Source organism: Danio rerio, chromosome 5, assembly GCF_049306965.1.
Source record: "Danio rerio strain Tuebingen ecotype United States chromosome 5, GRCz12tu, whole genome shotgun sequence".
NCBI lineage: Eukaryota > Metazoa > Chordata > Actinopteri > Cypriniformes > Danionidae > Danio > Danio rerio.
Genome location: NC_133180.1, coordinates 18,587,530 through 18,603,789, shown reverse-complemented (window position 1 = coordinate 18,603,789; position 16,260 = coordinate 18,587,530). Strand labels below are relative to the sequence as shown.

The window sequence follows — 16,260 nt, the reverse complement described above, 5'->3', positions numbered from 1 at the left end:
CTTTTGGCTTTATCGATTATTTCTGTTGAAAATAGATGGATGGATGGATGGATGGATGGATGGATGGATGGATGGATGGATGGATGGATAGATAGATAGATAGATAGATAGATAGATAGATAGATAGATAGATAGATAGATAGATAGATAGATAGATAGATAGATAGATAGATAGATTCAATTCAATTTAATTCTATTCTATTCATCTTTATTTCTATAGCACTATTACAATATAGATTGTGTCAAAGCAGTTCCACAAGTCTTAAAACCAAGCAAGTGATGAGGAACAAAACTTCACCAATTGATGAAAGTGAAGGAAAAAAGTAGAGAGAAAGCAGGCTCGATAGGCACGAACATTTCTCCTGTGGCCAAACTTCTTGTGCAGAGCTGCAGTCTAGGCGCCAGATGCTGGAGAACGCTGGACATCCATCGTGGAGAAGCTGCAGGTGTGAGTAGGTCATCAGCTGGTGTTCAGACAGGCCCACAGGATCAATGCAGACTCATTTGCTTCTGGGGTATTTCAGAAATCAGTTTCATGCTCTCAACTCCTCCATAACCACCACAGCAGCTGCTCAGGAATTGGCCTGGTCCAGAATTCTGGAGAGCTCGGGATAAGGAAAACTAGACTAACAATCAGGCTAAAGATAGATGCAAGGGCCACTGGGGGACATCATTCTGTTTTGTCAAAAAAATAAAAGTTACCTAAATGAAAATAAAATCTTTCATTTTAGGATGTAGATTAAAGGTAATTCCTCTCCCTAAAGCATTGTGCAGCTGTATTAAGTGTTCCCATTCTCTCCCCCTCCCCCTCTCTCTCTCTCTCTCTCTCTCTCTCTCTTCTGTTTGCTAGGTGATCTAGAAAGGAAGTTTTTGAAATGTAAATATTTGTAGTCTCATATTTTGAGACAATTGGAAAAAGAGAAAGCTTATCATAAAATCAGGCTGCTTTGAGGATATCAAATATGTGACACGAAATGGAATAGCCTGTTTTATGATAACTGAAGATTTGGCTCCTTCTTTGAGTTACTTTTATGAAAGTTCTATTCTGAAACTCTGGACACTTACAGTTGAGAACACTGCATTATTTACTGGCTGCTGATATGATTGTTTCCTAATTTAATACATATATTTGATCCTTTTGCAATTTCTATTCTGTTACAGAGACTGTTTTTCAACATTCCATATTGATAAAATTGTTTGCTTTGATGGAAAGAATAATTGGAAACCTGGGTTTAATTTTTAATAGGGTGATTTTCATTTATGGGTGTAAATATTTTGAAAAACACAGAGAGAGAGAGAGAGAGAGAGAGAGAGAGAGAGAGAGAGAAAGAGAGAGAGAGAGAGAGAGAAAGAGAGAGAGAGAGAAAGAGAGAGAGAGAGAGAGAGAGAGAGAGAGAGAGAAAGAGAGAGAGAGAGAGAGAGAGAGAGAGAGGTTTATCTTGGCAAATTTTGCAGTTGGAAAGCAAAACTAGCAATTTGGGAAAACTCACAGATTGATTTTTTTTCTTGGTTAAATCCGGGATTAGAATATGCCTACACATCTGATCAACTCACAGGGAATTTACTTGAATGTAAATGCTCTGTGAAAAAAACAGCTTTATGTAGCCTATGACGGACTAAAGAGGATATGCTTATATGAGAGGATATGGTGATTGGATATTTGTGTGATATTTTGTGAATTCCTTCATTTTTCTTCGGCTTAGTCCCTTTATTCATCAGGGGTCGCCAAAGCAGAATAAACAACCAACTTATCCACCATGTTTTACACAGTGGATGCACTGCAACCCAGCACTGGGAAACATCCATACACACTCATACACTACAGCCTATTTAGTTTATTCAATTAATCTATAGCACAGGTCTTTTGACTGTGGGAAACCTTGCCAATACGTAGAGAACATGCAAACTTCACACACAAAAATGCCAACTGGCCAAGCCGGGACTCAAACCAGCGACCTTCTTGCTGTGAGGCGACTGTGCTAACCACTGAACCACCGTGTTGCCTATTTGTGAATTTTATTTACTTTTTCCTTTTGAGATTGTAATGTAAATTAAAAGGGTTTAAAGTCAAAACGATCATTCTCCCACACACACAAATACGCACCCACACAACTCTCCGTCTCTCTGACTCATTGAGCTGCGCGGCAGTCGTGAACGCGCACCGCCAGACCTCCGCTGTTGTGCTGCGTGTCCACGCTTTATGAAGGCGCGCCCCCGCGCTACCTCAGGTGAATGGAGAGAGTGGAGCTCTGTGTGCGTCTCCGGCCGAGCTCGAGTGACTAAAATGGGGCTTCGCGGACTGAGCAGGACTGGGGTGTACATGACAGTATGCCTTCTCTGGGTGACTGGATGCTTTACGCAAAAAGTGAGTTCAAGTGTTTGGCAATAGCCCACTTTCCCTTTTGTTTGTCTGCAGTTTGCTTCGGCTTGTCAAAATGTTTACAACGGGGATTATATCTAGTATACAGTGTGTAGTACACTGTGAGGAGTCTGCAGTGGTGAACACTATTTATCACAAAATATTGCTTTTTCTGAAGGGGGTTTATTGCGGTGGTTTGGGGAAGGTGTTGTGATAAAATGTGGAGCAGCTTGTTGTGTGGTCCGGGTCGGTTCTGGCAGAGAGTTCGGCTTAGAGGGGTCAGTTCAGCACGGGCCAGCGGTTCCGCATCCGATGGTTCCGCGACGTTTATTTACAAATAGCAGACTTTATTTACAAATAATAATGTGCATAAAAATAGCTAATGAATAAATAAAAAATGTAACTAATTTGTGGAGAAATTGAGTAAAACTAATTTGTAGATCAACTGTGATTTGCTCCTTTTGTCCAGATCTATAAAGTAATTTAGAAATGCATCGAAATTAATTGGCTGCTCTATTTAATAAAAGTTTATTTTTATTTTTATATAATTTCTTTATTGTTATCATTTAAAGAGATGCAATAAACTAATCTGTTTCGTTACTAATAATTTAATTGAAGTGATTGAAACAGTAAAAAAATCTAATCTCTGCACTGCACAACCCAACAGTACACTTTATCAAACGAAATGAGTGTAGTTTACTCAAAATTTACTGAAAGTTAGCTCTACTCATTTGAAAAGAGTTTGAACTCCGTGTTGGTAATGAGTGAAATGCCTCATTACTTCAACTTAAATGGAGTAAGTTCACAGTACTCATATAGATTAGTTTTTTAACTTAAATGGTTTGTAGCAATCGGTTTCCTCAAACGGTTTGAGTTACCTTAGCCTATTAGGTTGGTTTGAGTTCTCTTCATTTATTGGTTTTTACTGTGCTCAAATTGCTTCGTTTACTCAAATGGATTAAGTTCACAGTACTCATTTGGATTCGTTTTTAAACTTAAATGGTTTGTTGCAATCAGTTTACTCAAATGGTTTGAGTTATCTTAACTTTTTGTGTGGTGTCTGATTCTGAACTTGAATTTTTAAAGGTTTTCCATTTGCTCTTAACAAAGACTGAAGCTTCATATGCAGCTATTGCTGTTTTTTAATCTGTTTTTTTTTTAAATATTTTTATTTTGTCATCTTTGTATCATCTTTCTATATATTTTTAAGTAGATGCTGCATTTTATCAGTGAAAGTAATTTCTCTTTAAAGAGGATAGACATTGCTCATTAATTTTTCACAAACATCGCAGTATGAATTACAGTGTTTTAGTACATTTTCAAGCTGTGTGTTTATTATGAAGGGTAGTATATGCAGTTAAGTTTACCAAGAAGTTATTACTCATGAAAACTTTTAAACAAGCTTGTTTTGTATTTGTATTTTTTAAAATCACACTAAGGCAAGTTTTTACAAACTTTTTTCATTTTGGAAACCTGTCTGCATCATTCTTAATTGTCTACACCGTTACTTTATGCATTGAATCTTCTCATTGTCACAATATGCAGTTTTACTTGTGGAATAATTGAGATTTTAGTGTACAGAACTACAGGATCTTTGGTATTGCACTTTTCTTTTTAAATACATTTTCACCTCAGCTCCTTTGCATACTCTGTCAGCTCTAATCATGGAAGCTGTTCACTGCTGATGTTGCGTTTCACATGCAAGGATATGAGTTTGGGAAATATGTGTTGAGGAGAAGCTTAGTGTTTTTGAGGTGATTATCAGATTCCTGTGGAAACCGTGCTCCACTCATGCAATTAAACACATTGCTCTGTGGTCATTTCCACATGCTGCCTTTCACCAATTATTCCATTTCCAGCCATGGATATGATTTATTGATACTTGTAGTGCAGAGAAATGTTTTATGCTTAGATGCATAGAAATAGAACCATAATGAGCTAATTTGAACCATAAAATAAAATAGTATTTTTCCTCTCAAAAAACGAATGTGTATTTATTTCTTCTGAGGCGACAAAAGTGTATATTTGTTTAGTTTGTGTAAGGAAAGTCGACATTAGAGAGTCAGAATTCTTTAAAATCTCTTTTGTTTCACCAAAGAAAAAAGTATACACATTTTGTTGTGTGGTGAATAAAAGATATTAAAATGAGTTCTTTAAAGGTGGGATGAAAATACTGTCATATTATACAGCACTTCCTTGAAGCTAGAGACATCTGAATCCATTAAATTTTTTCCCCAAATTCCACTTTTCCCCATTTCATTTGTTCTGGATTCTGATTCAGCTGAAAAGAAAATCAATTTAACAGCAATTCATGAAGAGTTTAATTAAAGTGTAAAGCTGGATTTCTACTTTTGCCTGGCGCCGCATCATGCACCTTCATTGACTGCGCGCTCACCTTGCGAAATGGACGAGGCTTTTATACTTGCCACGTTCACCGTTGTGATTTCCTTTAAAACGACAGGGGGCGGTCAAAAGAAACTGACCGTAAAGTCAGACGGACAAACAGAGACGTTAAAAGTTTCCGGAATAACGTCACTAATATCGTTCAAGATTTTTAAACTAATTATTTTTATTATTTTTAGAAATTATTTAAATGATTATAACAATTTTTATAACCATTCAAGATTTTTTTTAATCAAACTTTTTTAATTAAAAAAAAAGTTCATTTAATCACTTGCTTTTGTTCATATCTCAGACTGTTTAACCTATTAAAGTTTATTAAAATATTAATGACAAGAGAACATGGGCTGCTCTACAAATAGATTTTTTTTATTATGGCAAGAATAAAAGCAAATAAAAAAATTAAAAAAACACTCACTAAAAAATACAGATGCTTTTTTTTTTAAGATTTAGCCTGCTCCACAATTCACACATTTCTGTCTGGCTAGTTTCTGTCCTATACTTATGCTGAAAAGGCAATACTGGTGATCTAAAAAATCAGAGAATTTACAGTAGACAACCTACTTTGTACACAGCAAAATATGGGGACCCAAAACAACTCTATGGGTGTTAATTTCAACACTTTGAAAGTGTCTCATGGGGTCCACTCAAAACAGAGTTAAATCAACACTTTCAAAAGGGTTGGCACATTGACACCGAAGAAAGGGTCAATTTTAACTCTGGGCAGAGTTAAAAAATGTAACTATATTTAACACCGCCTGGTGTAATATATTGTTATTTTATTCAACTCTCTTGAGTGTAAATATGGTAAAAAGGCAAAATAGACTGTAAATTACAAAAGAAAAAACATTTTATTTGAAAACATTCACCACTTCTACAATTCATTCAGTTTTTAAAATGCAACAATGTCAAATATGCTTTAAATGTTTTATTAGTACAGACAGTATCAACAAAATATGTATGACCAGTGCTCAAAAAGGCTGTTTCAGTCCTTTGGTCCAAACTTGATGTGTTATCAGAGCAATTTGAAAGTTCAATATAGCGTCACTCATAGTTTTCTTCTGAACTCATAGTTTTCTTGTGAAATTACATTTTAAACAACTTGGCGTGCAAATCTTTCACTTCGAGTGTTTCCTTGGTCCTCCATATCAAACACAGCAGTTTAAATGAAGGTATAAATGCTGTAAACTTGTGTGAAAACAAACTGGAGCAAGGAAATCTCATCAAGCATGTCCTGTGAATGAAGTGCTTCCCAGCCACAGGATGACCTTTTTATCCATGACGATGTAGCAGCTGCTGATCGCTTGTCTGGTGGTTCCTGATGCACGGACATAGGGTGATGCTCATCTAAGAACTTTTCAAGACTCCAGCTTGAAAAGAAAAATGTTTGAAAACAAATTGCAATCAAATTCTATGATATATTTAAAAGAACATTTAAAGTAAATAAAACATTCAAGAAATCTAAACTCACCTTTTGAAAATCTTCATGATGATCCAGCTGGTTGAGGTGACAGGATATGGAAAAGTAGAAAAAACACATACATCACTGTTGGAATCTCCAAAAACAATTAGGTTAACCACTATGACTAGAACTGGAAAAACAGGCAGCTGTCTGTCCAGAATCCTGAATTTAACACAACACTTGGAGCAAAATTTAGAGGAGCTTAAAATCTTTTATATCATTTAGTGATGCTGACTTCCCCAAAATATTGGCCACAGTGTAAAAAATATTCATAAACTTACAGTTTTCTGTAAGCGTGTGCGTGCGTGCGCGCGTGCGTGCATGTTTCTTTACCAGATTCAACTTGTTAGGCCCTTTCAGGTCCAGTATTGACGCCACCTTTACTGGAGTCAAGCAGATGTTTCAGGTCCAAATATAATCTAAAATATTAGGATAAGCAGAAGAAGAAAAGGTTCAAAGCAAAGAGCAAAACATTATTTAAGTAACAGTTCACCCACAATACAAAACTTATCACCTTCATGTCATTCATTATTCTTTAATGCTCTAATACCCTCTCAGCTTATTGTGAAACAAATACAGAACTTTATCAAACATACCTTCATTATTATCACCACATATGACCAAGAAGGTGTGCTTGGTCATTTCACCAACTCTGGAAATACACCATCCGTCTCTAATCAGCCACCGTCACAGGGTCTTGTGTTATTGTATAGAGAACTGTGGCTGTTAAAAAACAACAAAAAACTAGTATCTAACACATATGCATAACCTTCAGATAAAAAGGAGAGATGAACATCACAAAGTATGCCTCACATTTTTTTCAGATATCTTTTGACTCAGATGTTGATTATTGATAATAAATCTACAAATCAAACCTGTACCATCATTAGGCTGCTCAAATATGAATCAGTTGATCAATTTTACAGACAGGTGGCTGTTTACAACGCACTAAATTGTCTTTAATAAAAAGGAAATGTTGTGTACAGTACATGCTAAGTTTAGCCTATAGTTTTAAGCACAATATCATGCGGGAGAAAAAGCTTGACTAAGATGTTCCTGGCTACATAAATAGCCTAACTTACTAACGTCAGACATCCCGAGTTGGGAAAAGTAATTTTCGGGGGATACAGAGTTGATTTGCGGGAGGTAGCGGGAGAGATGAGAACCTGAAGAGCAATGGGATGAGTTGCGCGCGACGTACCTGAAGAGCGGTGGGGGTGACTTGCGCGCGACGTACCTGAAGAGCTGGGAGGGATGCGGTGGAGAGGGGTGTGCAAAGTGTTTAATGACCGGGCGGGAGACGCGCGATTTCCGGGAGATTATCATTCATTTGCGGGCATCTACTTGGGCATCTGGGAGTCTCTGTGCATTTGCGGGATAACGTTAACGTTAGTCCCGCAACTTCCGGGAGACTTCTGTAACCTTAAATGCCTGAGAAAGTGCAAACGCAGTCATTTAAAGACATTAATGTTAACATTCCGACTTTAATGGTTGTCAACGCTTAATATAATTCAAGCGTACGTTATCACGCGAGTCTATGAACTAACGTTAACGGTATATGGACGGACACGAATGAACCAGTTTAAAAGGGCCGCGGTGTTTAAAATAACCAAATTAACGTACACGAATAACAAACAATCATATGTTTTAGTCAGGAAGCCTTTTACAAGTAAGCATATGTTAATTTACTCACCAGATATGTTTTAGAAACTCTTCAGAGCTTATGGAAACCGTCCTCTGTTGCCATTAGCATCCGGGCAGAGTAGGCTAGGCTGCTCCGGGGATTCCCTCGCTAGTTTGCTTCGAATTAAAGGAGAAGTGTCGATTTTATTTTACAGATGGGTAACAACGCACAAAATGGCATTAAGCGTGACAGAAATATGTTGAACATGTACATTTGATGTTTTTATGCACTATGTATGCGTGAGCATATATAAAAACATTCTTGAAAAGAAGAATAGTAATGCAGTTAAGCTAGATACACAGACGACCATGAATGAACCGCAGAAGATTAAAATTGTCACTCCATTCTAAAGTTATTAACTTAACAATATGTTTACAACTGTATTTCCTCAAAGAAAGTCAGTAAAATACCAACATTTAGGTAGTTTGACTCACCAGTTGCTGTTCTAAACCTCAGATGGAAAATGGCGTCTGGAAAATTCTTCAGTGACTGGGGCTGCATGAATTCCCGGATGTTGGAAATAACACCACCAAGAGTTGAAAAGATAACTCCTTGATTTCGCACTGAATAAAATCAATTCTAACTCTTATTATATTCATTTATCAAAATCTAACTCTTTAACGTCAACACTTTACTCTGAAATGCTTCAACACCGAGAATTTAACTCAGATGAATTTGCTGTGTAGATTGAATTAAATTGCCTAACCCAAAAGAAATAATGCTAATCAAAAGGATAAGAGTTGACTCACTATAGAATACAAATGATTGATTTTATTTTATTTGACATATTTGCATTTATGAGGAACGAGCTTTATTATGGATGTGACAGATGTGAAATTGGCACTTGTGTAAAATCAAATATAATTGTTTAAAAACATTGACAGAGACCATTTTGAGTATTATTATCTTACTGTAAAATACAAGCCTACACACAAACTCGGAAAAGGTATTGCTATTTTGGTGAAAGCATGTTTTGTTTCATGGCAAGGTTGACATTTGCATAGAATTGCAGTAATTCATTACAACTATTCTTACTGCCACTATTACTATTGTTTTATGAATACATTCAACTGCACAATAGTAATATATTTGTCACGTTTTATACATAAATGTTGTTTTAATTACAAATGCTGAAATCATGCTTATTTAAGTATGTGTGCATACTTAAACAAAACTACACAATTAAGTCAAATAAGCAAAACTTCTGACAGACTCATTCTGAAAGCGTAGCCTTATATACGTTTCTGGAGATTGTGAATTATGTAGCGAGAAGTATGCATGGCTAGATTTCGTTTTTAAAATGAACACTACAGGGTGGTATGATTCTTTTCCTTTTCACACATAGCAGCTGACGGCATGCCTCCATATGGAAGGCTTTCCCTCTGTTACCAGTTTGTCCAATTAGCTTGCCATGTACGTCAGTGGACTTGAGATGCAGAGAAGAGTTGACAACAATGATGGGGTTCAAGTTCAGAAAGTTTCAGAAAAGTGGGTAGCACAAAAAAGCTACAAAAAATAAAATTAACAAGTAAATAACAGGGTGAGAATGTGGTAAAATCTGAAAACGTGGTAAAAATCAGGTGAGGGCTTTTCTTTTTCTGGATTGCGTTTGAAAATTGTTGGTTGAGTTTAGGAAAGTGGGTGGGTGGGTCAATCTGTGCTTTTGAAGACACTATTGGTTGGGTTTAGGAAGGAGGAGGGTGGATGTCAGTCAATCATTCATTCAGTCAATCAGTCAGTTGACAACAGCCTCTGGTAGATTTACAGCAGGCGCGAATGGCACTCACCAGAGAAACTTGAGATCTCAAAAAGCGTAAACAGCAGCCTCTGGTGGATTTGCCAAAACAAAAAACTGCAAAAACCTTACCTCCTAGGACGTATTTGGCACTCTCTAAAAATGTATATAGAGGTATGTTTTCAGAATGAGCCTGGGTTGAAAACTATACATTTACAAATTCCAATGCCGTTTAAAGCAAAATTAATTTGTATGCCATGATACCACAAATACATTAAGGTTAACTACTTTGTAAAACAGCACAGGGCAATATGATGTCTCTTTTTGTTTGTTTGTTTACTAGCTTTTTTTTTGGTGGGTGTCACATTAGGACAAGGTCTAGATGAGGTGCTGAGCTGTCAGATTTGGTCTTCGTCCGTGGATTCTGAGAATCCTGAGCCGTTAAACAAAGGCTTTATTGCATTGTTGATGTGCATGGCTTCAGTTACTGAGTGTGTGCACCTCAATGTCTCAACGCAATTATCTGGCCCCTCTAAATGCTCCCTTTGTCCTCTTGAATTAACTTGATTTTCAGAACTGTGCACAAATCAACTTTGGAATTTGCTGCACGACCCCCACTCTCACAAAATGTTTTTATGTCATCTAGGATGGTTTGAGATATAATTGATTTGATAAACTTAGTAGGATTTGGTAGTCATTGTCAATATTTTGGTACTATTGGTTGCTCTCGTTTTTTGAGTTATGCGGTTGGCACTCTGTCAGTCGTGAATTCCTGCGTGCATGCTTGCATTTGTGTTCGCATATTTACGCAAAGCACTTGCAGCTCTGTGAATGAGTTCTGACAATTATTCAACCTCACCCTACCAATAATGCTGTGTCAAACCCACACAGCTGTGACATTTTCACCCGGCCCACAGAGAATGGAGAAAGCCACTCATGACTGTTTTAATGTGAGTGAACCACTAATGTGCATTTCCCTCATTCTGTGTGAAGCTGCAGAGGAACTGTTTTGAATGATTTATGAAGGATAACCACCAGAAGTACAGTGGAGGGACTATGGTCTAGAGTGAATGCCAAATGACTATTATAACCAATTTCAGGGTTACTGGGGAAAAATAAAATGTAAAACTGCATTCTAAATGAATTCATAAAAATAGTACCAAAGTACTCTATTAATATGAAGTAATATTACTTAATATTTTTTTTGGTTTCTTTTTTTCGATTAAGAAAAAAATTGCTTAATACACATAATATTAAAAGAAATTGCATTAACTTGTTAGTTGATTCTGAATTATATATATATATATATATATATATATATATATATATATATATATATATATATATATATATATATATATATATATATATATATAATGTTTGTATGCATGTATGCATGTATGTATATATGTATGTATGTATGTATGTATGTATGTATATGTATATGTATGTATATGTGTGTGTGTGTGTGTGTGTGTTTGTGTGTGTGTGTGTGTGTGTGTATATATGTGTGTGTGTGTATATATATATATATATATATATATATATATATATATATATATATATATGTATATATATATATATATATATATATATATATATATATATATATATATATATATATATATATATATATATATATATATATATATATATAATGTTTGTATGCATGTATGCATGTATGTATATATGTATGTATGTATGTATGTATGTATATGTATATGTATGTATATGTGTGTGTGTGTGTGTGTGTGTTTGTGTGTGTGTGTGTGTGTGTGTATATATGTGTGTGTGTGTATATATATATATATATATATATATATATATATATATATATATATATATATATGTATATATATATATATATATATATATATATATATATATATATATATATATATATATATATATATATATATATATATATATATATACATATATACACACATATTTATATGTACATATGTATATATGTATATATATATATATATATATATATATATATATATATATATTTATACATACATATATACACACACATATTTGTATATTGTATTTATATAATCCGCTTGTTAAGTGTGATGTCACGCGAAGCGGCTTCCGGGTCCAAGCGCTCTATTCAACTGAATGGGGAGACCCATGAAATGGTAATTATAAATGTTTACAAAGCGATTTAATACTTTCGAAAATCATGATCGCAATATATATGTCCATGCTTAATATCCAATGGCTAGAAATTGATTAATTTTTTTATAAATTGTAAAAATGTTGGTATTTGTTTTTGCAGCAAGCCCAGAGATTGTTGTGTACACTATGACTTTATGTAAAATTAACTGTAATGTGTGATATGAATAAAAAGTGATCATAAACGAGTGATTTCTCAACTCAAATGAATGGCGGCTTGGACCTGGAAACAGTATTACATACGTCACCACTTAACAAGCGGATACACAAAGGGTAAAGAGGCTGTACGGGTGCTGATATTACTTAAATATATCACGGCTATCAGCCAATCAGATTCGAGAACCAGACAGAACTGTTGTATAAATATATATATTACCCTAACCTGCCTAGTTAACCTAATTAATCTAGCTAAGCCTTTAAATGTCACTTTAAGCTGTATAGAAGTAATATTATTTACTGTCATCATGGCAAAGATATAAGAGATATATAATAAATCAGTTATTAGAAATGAGTTATTAAAGCTTCTATGTTTAGAAATGTTTTGAATAAATCTTTTCTCTGTTAAACAGAAATTGGGGGAAAAATAAACAGGGGAGCTTATAATTCAAGGGGGCTAATAAATCTGACTTCAAGTGTGTATATATTCATGAAACTTGCATTTCATGCACCGTAGTTAAATATTTTTTTCTACGATATTTTGGTTTATACTGAACATTTTTACATTATTACACATTATCTGTACCTTTCAAAAAACAAAACAACTTCCATAATCAAATATTAGTCAAATATTAGTCAAATATGGACAAACCAAACTGTTGCTTTAACAAGAGTCATTTAAATTTAATTGAAAAAAGTACCTTAAATATTTCAATATATAACCAACATTGGGGTTATACAGCCCAACATTTTACAGTGTACGCTGAAATAAATGATTTCTGCAAAATTGTTGCAAACAATTTGTATGTTTAAATTCCACCCAAATAAATTGTTTACAAATCACGTACTTTAATTAAAAAATTTAGTAAATCCAATAAATCATCTTTGAATCATTTTTCAGTGTATTTGTGCATAATAAGAAAGAAGATATTAAGTATTAATATTAAATACTGAGTGTCACATAGTTAAACTGCATGCATGCTTTTTTATACCCTTGCATTTTTTCACATTTCAATAAAATTCTAGTTGTATAGCGCATTTTACAATAATTGTCATTCACAAAAGATGCACGTTATTGGATTACAGTTGACATTCAAGAATTTAAGGATATGTGTATAATGTGAACATTATATCCGCTTGTGAAGTTGTGACATATCGGTGACATATGGAAAACTGTTTTCAGTTCCAAGCTGCTACTCATTTGAATTGAGAAAATATTTGTTTATGACTACTTTTTAGTCATATTACACATTAAAGTTAATTTTATATAAAATCATAGTGTACAAATAATTCTCTGGGCTTGCTGCATCACAAATACCAAAATTTTATCAGGTAAAGAAATATTAATCACTTTCTGGCCATCGGATATTAGGCATGGATATATATTGCGATTTTGTGATTTTCAAAAGTATTACATCGATTTCAAAACCTTTATTATTTGATGTGTCTCACCATACACTTTGATAGACCGCCTGGACCTGGAAGCTGCTTTGGGTGATGTTACAATTAACAAGTGGATATAAACATAGTTAACCTGCAGTTATGTAGTAAATAGCACGGCTGGGCAATATAACAAAATTGCAATCTCGATAATTATTTTTTATTAGGAACGTTAACGATATATATGTTGATGTAAGTTGTTAATGCTTCCTCTTTTAAAAGAGTATCCCAACCATGACTGGAGGCAGATACTGCTGGCGGTAAAGTGAAGCGAGCATGCAAAACAATACTGGGTAACGCAGCGTGACCTTTTTTTTGGGAATCCCTAATATCAACACAATTATAGTTTCCTGTTGTTGCATATTTCTGCTGTGTGATTGGCTCTTATGATCAAAATTGAGTAAAAATGTCCAGAGCTTATCATCTTTATCAACGTAAATTTGATTGCAATCTGGCATGTTTTTGCTTATCGGCTCAGCCCTAGAATAAAGTGTCCTTCCAAAAAATGCAATGCCTACATGTTCAATAAAGAGCAATTAATTCATTCTTTATTTATATCCATTTAATGTCTTGTCATTTACACTTCTATTTGAAAGTTCTCTGTTTTTAAACTTTTTTTTTTTTGTATGTGCAAAATTTTCATCCAAATGTCACCGTAAAATACTGTCATCTTTCTGTCCTGTTGGCTTCATTATGCAGTGGCAGCCTATGACTGATGTAACCGGTTGTAACACATCATCACGGGCTCTCTGTGCCTGGAACAGTCTCACTTTTCACAACCAATAAATAGCCGTGCTCCTCTCCCAGCCCCCTTGCAGGGGCCCATAGCATGTTTATGGGGGACTCACGGGGTGTTTGTGCAATTCTGTGTGTGTGTGTGTGTGTGTGTGTGTGTGTGTGTGTGTGTGTGTGTGTGTGTGTGTGTGTGTGTGTGTGTGTGTGTGTGTGTGTGTGTGTGTGTGTGTGTGTGTGTGTGTGTGTGTGTGTGTGTGGCGAACGGGGCTTAAGCTCTCTGCTTGCACAATTTCAGTAGTCATATTGTCAGCTCATATTATCTCTGAAACTTCTGTTGTGAAAACACTCTGACGCTATTAAAGGGAATGGGTAAAGAACAGGGTAGAAACTTTGCTTCTAAATGACTTCTTACTTTTTAGATTGTTGTATTCCGAACAGTACAGATAATGTTGTTGGGACAAGCAGGAGTGTGTTATTGGAAATATGACAAACTAAAGAAATGTTTACTGGGGTTAAATAAGGGGGCAGCTGTGTGTGTGTGTGTGTGTGTGTGTGTGTGTGTGTGTGTGTGTGTGTGTGTGTGTGTGTGTGTGTGTGTCTGTCAGATGGAAAAGTGAGTTCCAGCGTGGTGTTTTTCTCACTGTGAAATGTGCTGTTCTCTGCGACAGCTGTGAGTTTATCTGGCTCTGTTTTCCTCACTCTCGCTCAGTGAATCAGCTACAGACTGTTGGTGTTAAAAGTGCAGGAGGCTTGTTTTCAGTTCAAGAGTCACTGTTGCATCAACAGTTTATAGTAGAAACATATTCTGTAATTGAATAAAAATACAGAGAAAAGGGTGAAAAAAGATAATGAGGATGATAATAATAATAATAAACAGAAAAAATAAAAAATAAATAAATATATATATATATATATATTTTTTATTATTATCATTATTATATATAATTATGTGGTTTTGTTTTCAAGGCTAGTTTTTAAAGGTTTTGGTATTGTCTTCATTTGTCTTGGTCTCAAATCATAGCTATAAACACCAGATTACGGCCCCTTAGCATGCGTCAGTAGCGCCGCCACATTTGTACAGTGCTCCCAGGACAAATGTCATTCAACCGCAGTTAGTCAAGACTAAAGCCAATGTAAAGATGCAGGACTTTAGTGCTGTGTACGGGTGTAGTAACAAGCAAACAAAGAAAACAAAGCATAAAGGTGGAACAGTTAATTTGGAAGATTTAGTTTTTTACATTTTTATATGTTACAAACTTTTGTGCTAAATAAGTATTGATGATAATACAGTCACTTACTGCACTGATCATAAGGAAAGTAGCACCAACTCACACAAAAGACTAGGCTTATGCTAGTTTGGTTGAATAAAATCGGCAAACAATGTAAATGAAATATGAAAACAAGATGCTGCTTTGCTAGAAACTTGTAAAATTGTCGTCTAAATGGACGAGTCGTTCATAACGGACATTCTTTCACAAACAAATCGCTCCCTTTGTTAGAGAAGTGAAAGCAGGAGAGGGGTGTGTTTCAGGACATGGATTAGATCAGATTTAACAGGGAGGGAGGATAATACATTTCCATGCACCCAAACACATGCTCTATGCCCGTGCGATCACTTATCCATCAATGTTAAAAAAGGTAAAATTATAATTTTCGTCATTTAAAAAAAATTTGCATACTGACCACCGGGAAAACTCCCGATCATAGATATGTGTATATATGTGTACTTTATATATCTTTGGCTCTGGATAGCCAGTCCTCTACTGCACCTTGCTCCCACATTCATTTAAAAGGAGCGCTACCCTGTGCTAAAATGGCAGCTCTATTGGTGCATTCCTTCCAAAAGACACTAATAGCGTAGGCGACATCTAATGTAAATATCTATGGTCTCCAATTAAGAGGACTTTTAAGGGTTTATTTCATAAGCAGTCAAGAGTAGAACTGCACATATTTTGGTACAATATATGATTTAGTCAGTTTAACATCATTGATTTTAACATCATTGATTGGGTTTAAAGCTTACAGCTTATAAAAATATGACTCGGTATTATTATATAATATAATTGGGCAATAAAATAATAATAATATCAATCATAATCGGTTAA

At 35.0% G+C, this 16,260-nt stretch overlaps 1 protein-coding gene and 1 long non-coding RNA gene across 2 annotated transcripts in view; one reads left to right on the top strand and one right to left on the bottom strand.

Moving 5' to 3' along the window:
• The first annotated feature begins 2,226 nt into the window (after window positions 1–2,226).
• The window catches only part of si:dkey-112e17.1, a 54,468-nt gene continuing 40,434 nt past the window's right edge, over window positions 2,227–16,260 (top strand). The window contains exon 1 of the mRNA XM_068221410.1: window positions 2,227–2,365. Within this exon, the coding sequence (XP_068077511.1) occupies window positions 2,285–2,365 (81 nt within the window). The 5' untranslated portion in view covers window positions 2,227–2,284. The remainder of the gene's footprint in view (window positions 2,366–16,260) is intronic.
• Window positions 5,592–8,368, bottom strand: LOC137495574 (uncharacterized). The gene is made up of 6 exons (XR_011015462.2): window positions 8,340–8,368; window positions 7,915–8,021; window positions 6,818–6,944; window positions 6,555–6,640; window positions 6,231–6,257; window positions 5,592–6,129 (listed from the first exon to the last, which is right to left on the bottom strand). It is a non-coding gene; the product is annotated as an uncharacterized lncRNA (long non-coding RNA).